The sequence below is a fragment of the Podarcis bocagei genome (genome assembly GCF_964188305.1).
Source record: "Podarcis bocagei genome assembly, chromosome: 2".
Classification (NCBI taxonomy): Eukaryota; Metazoa; Chordata; class Lepidosauria; order Squamata; family Lacertidae; genus Podarcis; species Podarcis bocagei.
Window position 1 is genome coordinate 7,818,873 of NC_138126.1, and position 12,036 is coordinate 7,830,908.

General features: G+C 42.5%; 1 protein-coding gene across 1 annotated transcript; it reads left to right on the forward strand.

Moving 5' to 3' along the window:
• Window positions 1-5,462: 5,462 nt before the first annotated feature.
• Window positions 5,463-10,768, forward strand: LOC308579751 (vomeronasal type-2 receptor 26-like; the record flags this gene model as incomplete). The annotated part of the gene is made up of 5 exons (XM_081180685.1): window positions 5,463-5,585; window positions 6,307-7,131; window positions 8,055-8,282; window positions 9,287-9,413; window positions 9,855-10,768. 5 exons carry the CDS (start codon window positions 5,463-5,465, stop codon window positions 10,766-10,768), a joined length of 2,217 nt encoding a protein of 738 aa, XP_081036811.1.
• Between the last annotated feature and the right edge of the window lie 1,268 nt (window positions 10,769-12,036).

The window sequence follows — 12,036 nt, forward strand, 5'->3', positions numbered from 1 at the left end:
ATCTTATCTTATAAAAAACCTTAAAGCTTAAGACTTAAATCTTATTTTTACCAACTTCTCATAACCATTACCTTTTTACCTAATTATTTAAACATTTTTACAAGAGCCAAGTAATTTCATTTCAACATTTTTCTAACATTCATCAATTTTATAAAACATTCCTAATGATAGAAAAAAGAAATAAAAACAATCCAATCTTCTTCCAGCGTCCCTTCCTCCTGGTCCCGGGTTTGTCAGTCCTTTTTATCCCATTAGTCTGGCACATTAACCTGGTGATCTTATATCCGAAGCCTTCAAGTCTCTTCCATGTCCCTTCCGGAGCTCTTCTTCATATTTTCCTTTCACTTGTGGGAACTCCAGCTTGGCAGCGTTTTTGACCCTTTTCAACAAATCAGCCCCTTTCCCATAGTCCAGACTAGACTCCATGTGGTATTTTTTTAAATTCCCTCCAAAATTGGAAGCCCCAACAACTCCAAACCTCTGACGGCCCATTGCCAGACTCAGAAAGTCCAAACATCCCTGCATAGGGGGGTCAGTCCAACCCCCCATTTCCAAATCAATCCAAACTTTGTCTTTCCAAATCTGGTTTTTTCCAAGTTCATTTGTCAAATCCAAAGGCTCATTTTCCTGCTGGGCCAAAAGTCCCTCCATCTCTGGCACCCAAGATTCTGTAACATCCTCTTCTCTCATCTGCTCTGTCAGGACACACTCCTGTTTAAGTTCCTGGGTGGGCTCCATATAGTTTCCCACTACCTGTTCAAATGTTCTGGCCGCATTAGTCATCAAATCCATCTTCTGACTTAACTGATCCAATAGGGCATTTATTTTACAGAAAGCACCCAACAGTGCTTCTGAAAACATTGTCCTGCAAGGTCACAAGTCCTTTCCCACGGTTGTAATCTGTGGCAGCTGCAAGCTCCCTGGAATTAGTTACAGATTCTCAGTACCCCTCTAGGGGGAAAACTTCTGGTTGTTCTTTCTTTTAAGGACAATAGCAACAAAGTTTCTCTTTTTAAGATATTTTGTCAATATTTGTTCCTTTAAAATGCGAAAGGAAACAGTGGAATCACAATGTTACTCTTCTTTTAACTGTCTGTCAAAAACATTTGTCTCTGATCAATGAGCTTCAAACGTCAATTCTGACACCCCGCTCCAGGATCAGGACGGTGGAAAGTTACTTTACTTTAAACTCACTTCTGCAGGTTTAAACAGTCCAAAAAAGATCCCCCTTCTTCTCCTGCTAACGAAGGGGGGTTCAACGATTTTAAATGGTGAAAACCAATCCTTTGAAAGTGATTTTCTAAGCTCTAGTTTACGTTGTCTTTGCTTTCTTCTGACTACAAGGAAACGGAAGGCTGACTTCCTGTTTAGACCTTCCCGTTTCAGTACCAAATTAAGGTAAATTTTTAAGTCCAATTCCTTTCTAATCGCCAGTTCTTATTTGAAGTCCAATTGTTCAATGTTTAAGAACTCACGGGTGATTATTTTAGATGCCAGATTGTCCCAGGAAAAAGGCAGCGCTCTCCGGCAACGGCTATGCGGCTTCGCTCCACGGAAAAAGCAATTGACTCACAGCTTCCCCCTCCTCGCTTCGGAGCCCGTTAGTGGGTTCCTTTGCGGGTTGGGGGGACGCTAAGGGTGCCCGCCGAGTCCCACGGTCACAGGCTTGATCCTCCTGTGATTTCTAAAAGGGTTCTCTGCTTCGCCGCAGCGGAAAAGACCCGTTTCGCGCGGAGCTGGTCCCTCCGGTTCAGAGGGAGTCCATTGCCGATGGCGCCACCCCGGAAGTCTCGATCCTTCAGTCTCTTTTCAGTTTCACGTTTGATAGTTGCAGTGAGTAGCTTTGCACAGTAAGTGGCGAAGAACCTCCTCCAACCCTTTTGGCTGAAAATCCAATAGCTACTTACTGAATTTAGCATTTATGTTTCTCAGCCCAACTATGTATCATTGAAATTCTACGAGGGAAGGAGCAATCTTCAAGGTCTATAACAGATTTCTCTGTCCTGACTCTTCCAACATTCAGCTTCATTAGAAGCTGAGTTGAATTGAATCTCTAGTTGGCTGCTAGTATATTACTAAGCTAAAGCCAGATATTATTGCTACTGTATAAATCCAATGGACCAGTCAGCTGGTTGGGTTGTCTCATGAACCCGAACTTCTATTAGCTCATGTGAGTATCTCATGGCTTACCTCGGTGTTAGAGACCTCCACTGGATGCCAATGAATCTATAGTTCTGAGGCAGTGTGGTGTAGTAATCAGAGAATTGGACAGGGGCCTACGACACAAGGGTTTAAATTCCCACTTAAAGTCCCAACTTCTAGTATTATTACTCGGAAGGAGGAAAACTTTTTCCTATCCATATTATCCACACCATGCAGGACTTTATACACCTCTATCATGTCCTGTCTTGCTGGTCTTGGTCCATCATAGCTATTCTATAGTTTCCTGGACTTTACTGAAGTTAATGTTTCCTCAAGTTTAGCAGGGCCCGGATTGAAAGTCACATCTTTGAGTTCTCACAAACATTTTGCTTTGGCTATTCTATAGTTTCTTTCTTTTAAATAATTTTTATTCGATCTTCCACTTAAATCATATTCACATTTTTTTCAAAGTTCTATAACTTAATATATTACTCTGTAAGAACATCAACATCCTTCCCTCCCTCTTTCTGACTTCCACATATCTTTCGATATTTTTCACATTTCTATAATCACTTATTTACCCTTTGTCAAATTATAATATTTCACCTTCTTGTCGGTAAATCAGTCCCTTATATTTACATTACAAAACATTTCAATTCAGGCCTACAAACGTTTTCAAAAGTTTACAATTTTCTTTCATATAAAATATAAATTTGTTCCAGTCCTTTTGAAACAGTACGTCACACTGATTCCGGATCTTCCCTGTCAACTTGGCCATCTCTACATACTCCACCACCTTGACCTGCCAATCTTCCAGTGTTGGGAGTTCCTGCTTCTTCCGTTTCTGAGCCAGAAGTGTTCTCGCAGCCCTTGTGGCATACATAAACATGTTTACCTCTCTTTTATGTATTTCTTCACCAATTAAACCTAAAAAAATGCCTCTGGTTTTTTATTGAACTTATATTTCAAAACCTTCGTTAACTCATTATATATTATATCCCAGAAGGCTTCCACTTTGGAGCAAGTCCACCACATATGGAGGAAATTCTTCTCCTTACACTTCCAACATTTTTTGTCTTGATTTCTATACATTTTAGCAAGTTTGGCAGGTGTGATATACCATCGGTACATCATCTTAAATACATTTTCTTTGAGTGACACACATGCTGTAAATTTGATTTAGTCCACAGTTTTCCCCACCTTTCAGAATCAATCAGATCCTGGGCCCACCTAATCATAACGCTAGATATGCTATAGTTTCTTGGACTTTACTGAAGTTAATGTTTCCTCAAGTTTAGCAGGGCCCAGATTGAGAGTCCCATCTGTGAGTTCTCACAAACATGTTTTGCTCTGGCTCTGCAGCTGCCCATTGAGTCACACACCGATTCCAGGGAGTTGCAGAGGAGGTGGACCTTCTTAACCCTATAATTATCAAAATCATGGTGATTTGCTTATCTAGTCCAGGGATTTCCCCAACGATGGCCTTGGACTCCACAAATAACAAAACATCAGAATCACAGGCAGCATCAGATAACTTATTGTCACAAGCCTGAAAGAAGAACAGGGCCATAAATATCAGAAGCCGGACCTGGGAGATTTGGGGCTGGCAGGGCTTGTTTCTATGGGAGGTTTCCTTTTTCTACCTTTGCTTCTGAAGCTACTGTAGGAGTCCAGCTGTGCTTCTAATGTGACTGCTGTCACAAGAGTGTACGATTCTTGCAGGCATAGCCAGGATGATATTTCTGCTGCTGCTGTTTCTGCTGCTAATGCCCCATGGAGCCAGTAGGATGCTGAAAGCAAAATGCCCATTGAACCGAAATATAGGAACTGATCCGTTGAATTATTACAGGCCAGGAGACCACCTCATTAGTCAGGTCATATTTCCAAATGGTTTTATAACTTACCCAATCAACTTTTCACGGCATCCCAGAAACACTGCTAAGACGTAAGTGACTTTATGTTACCCAGTCTGCATTCACACTTATTGCTGTTTTCCAGAGACAGCATCTAGTTTCTGGCCATGCCTGATTAAACCTTCTCCCTCCATTGCCCCTCTATTGCCTTCAGAAGAAGATTTGGGGATTGAGAGTCAGCATTCAAGTACCTAGTGACCCCTTGGCATCCTGCAAACAAAGACGTTATTTTTGAACCCTTTCCCTATTTTGGGCTTCAGTTTTCCAGAGATAGGATCTAGTTTCTGGCCATGCCCCTTAGTATCCTGCAAACAAAGAGGTTGTTTCTGAACCCTTTCCCTATTTTGGGCTTCAGTTTCATTAATGCAGCTAAAGCACAGTTGATCATCTCATGTATCATTTTGTATTTTTATGGGGAAAGGGTGTTTCTTCCTAGTCAAGTATTAACAGCTTTGACAGCTTCCTCTATTCCTTTATTCCCAACAGAACTGTCTAAATTAAATGTCCCTGGTGGTCTTTAATTGAGGTCCAGCGCCGAGGGCCTTCTGGCGGTTCCCTCATTGCGAGAAGCAAAGCTACAGGGAACCAGGCAGAGGGCCTTCTCGGTAGTGGCGCCCGCCCTGTGGAACACCCTTCCAGCAGATGTCAAAGCGATAAACAACTACCTGACATTCAGGAGACATCTTAAGGCAGCCCTGTTCAGGGAAGTTTTTAACGTGTGATATTTTATTGTATTTTTGGTCTTTATGGAAGCCGCCCAGAGTGGCTGGGGAGGCCCAGCCAGATGGGCGGGGTATAAATAATAAATTATTATTATTATTATTATTATTATTATTATTATTATTATTATTATTATTATTTGGATTACAACATATCTTAAATAAGTTCTAAACCCACGGTGCAATTTTGCATTTGCAGATCAAAGAATGTGTAAAAATCGGAATGTAAGGATACCACCACCTTCCCTTCAAACTCTCTGAAATGCTCAAATCAGTATAGGAACCTTACCAAGTAGTTCCACCACCCTCAGAAGTTAAGGTGGGAAGCCCAAGAGAGGACATTTCTCTCTTTCATATCTTCTCATCCTCTAAGTAGTTCCTGACAAAGATTCTGCTCCTTCCTAGCTGCAGAGTTTGCCCCAATAGATATAAAACCAGCAAGCTCTTCTTCTGTTCGTACAGAGCAAGGAATGTTGCAAGTTCTTTTCATTTAATGGGGAATGGGAGGCTAAAATGATTTTTCGTGTATTCATTTATTTGCAGTTGGTCAGCAAAGGACACCTCACCCGTCCTGTCCATCTTGTTTGCAACCCAGGAGATCACCCGGCATCTTAAGCATTTAGCCACTGTCACCCTGGGCTATAGCATCTATGAGGCCGCTTTTGATGTCAGGACAACTGCTGATGCCATGCTAGACAGTATTCCAAACTACAGCTGTGGAAGACAGAATAACGTGTTGGCTGTTTTTGAAGCAACTCCTGAAATCCCCCACCTTATTTCAAGCATGTTGGGCATCTACAAAATGCCCCAGGTAGGAATTGGAAGGGAAGAGATCAATTGTGTTTCATTCCTCTTTGCTGTCTCTCCAGCAGTGGTGAGGAACCCCTTCATGCACCCAGAAGTTTCTTAACTGCAAAGCCAACCATCTGGCCATTAGCCATGCTTGTATGGACAGATGGAAGTTTTACTTCAGCAATATCTTAAGAGCCAAATTTTCCAGGGAGCGCAAAAGAGTAGCACCCAAAAAGAGAGACCAAAGGGGGAAACCACATTGCAAGAAAGTGGAAAGCGAGTTAGAAAACCCTCAGCCACTTCCTAACTCCGTCCCCGGTTTGTCAATAAGAAGATGTGGTTGAAAGTAGCCCCTGGCTCCTAATGAGTTTCTTGTTTCTCAGATGTCTGACAACTAACTGAACACAGAAGTTTAAGTACTTGCACTCCTCCAAACTGTGCAGCTGCTTAGCTTCTGCCTCTCATTCTGTGTAGTGCCCCATTGTGACTCTAGGAAGAGGTGGGGGTGCCATGACCCTACAAGGCCCAGATGCCCTGCTCTGCCCCAGTGTCCATTGGAGCCACTTCCTTCTCTGTAAACTCCAGGTCCTCTTCTGAACAGGATTCCTCCATCAAAGGCATGGCATACATGCAGAAGCATCTGGTTAGCTACTGTGAGTAGATGGCCCTTTGGCCTGATCATGCAATGAGGCCTTGCTTGTGTATTCCTGAAAACATGACACCAATCCTTTTCTTACTAGATCAGTTTTGGCTCTGCTGCTCAGGATCTGGATGACAAAACCCAGTTCCCTTTTGTCTACCGGATAGTCCCCAAAGAAGAAACCCAGCACTTGGGGATTGTCAAGTTGTTGCTACATTTTGAGTGGACGTGGATCGGTCTCTTTGTTCCAGACAATGAAAATGGAGAAAGGTTCCTGAGTGTCTTCACCCTTCTGCTCATCCACCATGGGATTTGTGTTGCTTTCTTGGAAAAATTTCATATTTCAACCCTGGATCAAATGTCATCCTTACATTGTAAACCATCTGATTTGAGACAAGTCAAGGTGTTTGTTTATTATGGGGACTCTGAGCACAGAATTCGTCCAATCATGATGTTACAAAGAATTCATGAAGTCAGGAAATCTCAGGGGATACTCTGGATCACAACAGATCTTCTGGACATTGATGTGATGTTGTTTGGTGGCACAGATAACTTCCAGCCTGCCCAAGGTTCTTTGTCCTTTGTAATGAATACCGAAAAAAGGACAGAACAGGGTTACTATACTCCACTTTCATTTGAAGCTAGAGCTGCAGCTGCAGAGTTTTTCAAAAGAGTATTCAGTTGTACATGTTCAAACAATGTGCTGTCCGTGGAGGGCTGGACAAGATGCACAGAAATAGAACAACAGGAAAGTTTGTCCAAGGAGGAGATGGAGGCAATCTGGTCTGAAGACCGCTACAGCACTTACTACGGCGTCCAGTTTGTGGCCCAAGCCTTAAATGTCGCATATTCCTCCAGATCCAAATGGATGTTAATGGCGGGGGGAGGAAACAGATTGGAACTTCAAAAGTTGCAGCCATGGCAGGTCTGTCCTCTCCCCTTTTTTGATAATACTCTATGGAATTCGTTTCAGATTGTATATTCTTTGTAGTTTACGTCATTGTTACTGTTAAACATGTTTAGGTTTCCTATGCACTGTATTTAGTAGGACATGTTAATATGTTTTTTTTAATTGTTCATCTATTTTTGTGGTCCTAAGATACTTTGAAAATTGATTAAAATTATTTTTAAAAAAGATAATTTGGGAAAGTTAGGGGGAATATTTCAAAGCACAAAATAAGCTATCCAAAATTGTTAAGGAGCATTCTCTTACATAACGCTTAATTAATTAATTGATTGATTGATTGATTGATTGATTAATTACTATATTTAGTTCATAACATTTATATACAGTATTGCTTGACTCCTGAAAAAAACCTCAAACCACTTTACAAAAAAGTTAAAATGAAAAGAAATTCACTAAAGAAAACCCTTATTTAAAACACAGAAAGTTGAAATCACAATAGGACAGCTTAAAGCCAATTAAAAGGCATGTTAGCTTTCTACAGTTCCCAAGTGTTTGCTAGGATGTGTCCTCTATATGTGTTTATTTGAGTCATATGTCCTGTGAATTTATAATCTGATAAAGGACCAGTTGTAATGACCAAAAGGTTGTTATCTTTAGCTGACACGAGGCCTCAATGTCCTTGATTTAGGACCATTCTCTCAAAACTGGTAAGATGTCTGGAATCTTACTCAATTATCTAAGAAAAACAAGACTACGCGCCACAAAATATCCAAAGTCATGAAAAGCTTTGCTCAATCATATACCCAGAAATATCCTGCAATTATTTTGCTTAAACATACTTTACTCTCATCTCTTATGGAGTTTGCACCCAAGCCTGCTGTTTTCTCACACAATCCACATATCATGTTTCCTAAATGCTGGTGTTTTCTCTGCCATTCTAGCTTCACACTTTCTTGAAAGAAATTTGGCTTTCCAATTCATCCATAGGAGGGATGTATTCTGATCAGAATGGGGAGCTGACTGCCAACTTTGATATCATGAACTGGGTCGTATTTCCCAATAGATCTCACAGCAGAAGGAAAGTTGGGAGCATCGAGGGACAGGCATCCTCCGGCATAAAATTCTCCATTAAACCAGAAGCCATTGTGTGGCCTGGGAACTTCAGCAAGGTCATCACATTTATTCATTTATCTGTTTATTTGTTGCACTTATATCCCACCTTTTCTCTATGGAGCTTCATGGCTACCTGGGAATTTGAACCTTAGTCTCCTGGGTTCTCTTCCAACTCTCTGACCACTATGGCACAACTGGCTCTGGTTCCCTTGCTGTGACATCTGTTAAGTTCTGATAATATGCTGATAGGGGCCATTTTCAGTTTAACCCAAGGGAAGCCCTGCACAGAGTGAGACCCGCTCCTGCTTGTATACACAGCTGCTGTTTTCCCTCTCTGTTTTCTCTTTTTTGCATTGCAAATCAGATGGAGAGGGGCAAAGAGAGGCTGCTCTTAAGCTTGCATTTTCATCTATCCTTCTGAGTGGATGAAACAAGGACATCAATGGGCCAAAATTGGCAGGGTGGCCCTAGCTGCCATGTGGGCTTTATCAGCTGCCCAATAAAAGCACAATAATACGCTTCATAGTGTATGGCTGCCATTCTTCCGGGTTGTCTTGGACACATCTAGGAAAGGGCTGCAGAAATCGCACCCAGACAGCTTTTTGCTGAAACAGCAAAATGCCCTGGAAAACCGGTACATATTGCAAGCAGAGTGATTTAAAAAATAATATGAGTAACAATTCAAAGAAAAGCCCAAAAACATTTAGAAAGGGGAAAAATAAAGCTCAACAACTTTGTCCAAAACATGGCAACCTTTTCACAGTGACAAAAAAGAACAATAAATCTCAAGTGCAGTTTAAAAGGCCATAGTTTGTTTAATCCTTTGTGTTCAACAATATTTGTGTTCAACAATTAAAAATGAAATTTTATGTCATAAAGAAAATGAGCTCTCCACAGTTCTACCAAATTTGAAAGGGTCTCACTCCCATTTTAAAGCTTTCTAACCTGGTCTCAGTATTCTAAAAATGATTTTTATTTGAGTATATTTTTAGCCAGGGCCTTCAGATGATGTCTGTAATTTATGCTGATCTCCTTGGGTGGTCCTTTTCCTTCTTTTTAGGTTGTGCCTCGTTCAAGATGCACCGAAAGCTGTCGCCCTGGATATGCCAGAGTGGCTAAAGAAGGGGAGGCCGTTTGCTGCTATGATTGTGCTCCTTGTACGGAAGGGACCATCTCCATTGAGGAAGGTGGGTAACTCCAGAGGAAAGGGAGAGGCAAGATTTCATGGTATTCCAGGGGTAACACAGGGTTCATGCTCCTTTGGAGAACTGAAGACTCAGGGGAGACTGCTGTAGCTTTAAGAAATATGATTTATTCACATATTTACACCTTCAGTCTGCATGGAGGAAGTCCAGATCTTAGCACATGATCAAGAGCGACTTTTTACAATAGCAGTACAGTTTACTTGAGTGGAAGAAATCTCTCCCAACCAATCTTCAACCAGCCTAGCCAAAATGGGCACCTCCTTGTTCTCTACCTTTTTCTTCCCAGCACACCTTGCTAAAGACTGTATTTTCCTGACACCTCAAACGCACACACCATCACCATGGCAACCTCTGTCAGAAAACAGACAGGTATGAGTGTAAGAATTTTGTTAGTCATTCTGAAGTCATTCTTCTTCTCTTCAGATGCAGAGATTTGCACCAGATGCCCAGAAGATCATCATGCAAATCAAGCCCGAAACAAATGTGTCCCCAAGACTATAACATTTCTCACTTATGAAGAACCCTTGGGGATTGTCCTGGTTTCCTTTGCTCTCTTCTTGTCCTTGACCACTGGCATTGTGAAAGGAATCTTCGTTAAATACAAGGAAACTCCCATAGTCAAAGCTAACAATCGAGACTTATCCTATATCCTCCTCAGCTCTCTCCTGCTTTCCTTTTTGTCCTCCTTCCTCTTCATCGGCCAGCCAAGAAGAGCAACCTGTCTTCTCCGACAAACAGCCTTCAGCATCATCTTCTCGGTTGCTGTCTCTTCTGTTTTGGCAAAAACCATCACTGTGGTGCTGGCCTTCATGGCCACAAAGCCAGGGAACAGAGTGAGGAGATGGCTGGGGAAGAGTCTGGCCAACTCCATTGTCCTTTCCTGTTCCGGTATCCAAATTGTCATCTGCAGCATCTGGCTGGGAATCTCCCCACCCTTCCCAGACTCCGACATGCACTCCCAAGCTAGAGAGATCATCCTTCTATGCAATGAGGGATCTGTTGCCATGTTCTACACTGTCCTTGGCTACATGGGCTTCCTGGCTGCCATCTGCTTCACGGTGGCTTTCCTAGCCAGGAAGCTGCCTGGGGCCTTCAATGAGGCCAAGCTGATCACCTTCAGCATGCTGGTCTTCTGCAGTGTTTGGGTGTCTTTTGTTCCCACCTACCTGAGCACCAAGGGGAAGTACATGGTGGCTGTGCAGGTCTTCTCTATGTTGGCCTCCAGTGCTGGGCTTCTGGGCTGCATCTTCCTACCGAAGTGCTACATTATCATCCTCAGGCCTGATCTGAACACAAAGGCACAGCTAACTACAAAAAGTGATGGTGGTAGTGTCTGATTCTTAGCTTCTTTGAAGATTCATGGCTTTACATATATAATACAATGTTGTTAACATGGACCAAACACTGCTGTCAGCAGCTTCCAGCTGGTTGCCCAGGAAAGTATAAAGACTTTGGTCATCTTGGTCTTCCTTTCACAGCACCAACCACTCTGTCAAAGGCGTCTGTTTATTTGACCAACACCCTGTGGGGGTCTGCATGAGCTGGGTACACCTCTGAGGAGAACAAGGTTTTGAGATGCTCAAATGCCTGTTGCGCCTCAGCTGTCAACTGGAACGGATTCTTGCCCTACAAGCAATCCGTGAGGGGTGTAGTGAATCTCAAATAGGCTGACATGAACTTGTGGTAATATTTGGCCAATGCTACAAACCTCTGCAGGTCTTTCTTTGTCTTGGGCTCCTGCCGCGAAACTACGCTCTGCACCTTAGTGGGATCCATATGCACCCCCTCAGTTGTGAGGTGATACCCCAGGAAATCTTTGCGAATTCTGCATTTTGTTGATTTATTGTGCTGCTTAATTGTTCTATGTGTGATCTTAACAATAAATTTTGTTGTAAAAGCCATTGAAATGGTTCTTCTCGGTTATCAGTGTTGGCTGGCTGCCCCGTGGCTCCTGCTACGCCATCTGTCATGATTTATGACCTAACCGCCAATTAAAGTTGACTCAGGACAATTTGTCAGGATGCTGTCAGCAGCTTCTGACTGGTTGCCCAGGAAAGCATAAAGACAAGGAAAGGTTTCTTACCGTCCTTTTTTATTTCAATTTTTACAAAGAGGCTATAGAACTGAGCCTCTTGGATAATGGTGTTGTCCCGAGTGAATCTCCACCTTTGTCTCTCCCACATCCTCATTCGTCACTTCTCTGGGTGTGGCTACGTGTCTTTGAGCTCTTTGCTCTCCTACTTTTAAGGCTTGCCAGGTTCTAGGAGATGGAGGGTCCTGGATGCTTTCTAATGACATTGTATCAACTAGCTGCCGCTCCACTTCTGCCGCTTCCTCCTTGTCTCCCATTATTTCCCTACTTTTCCCCTCATTTGCCTCTGAGCTGTGACCTCTATACTGTTATAAATCTATACTGTCTTCCTCTTCTCTGGAAGAGTCAAGATGGCGAGGCGTTCTACACCATTCCTCCTCTGCCCAGTCCCTGACACCTGGTTTATGGCAGGAAAATTGCAGAAGCTCTAAATTCATAAAATCATTGTTCACAAATGTCTTGCCAGAAACCTCTCTACCATCTGCACTTCCAAAACAACCAGTATTAGCGACC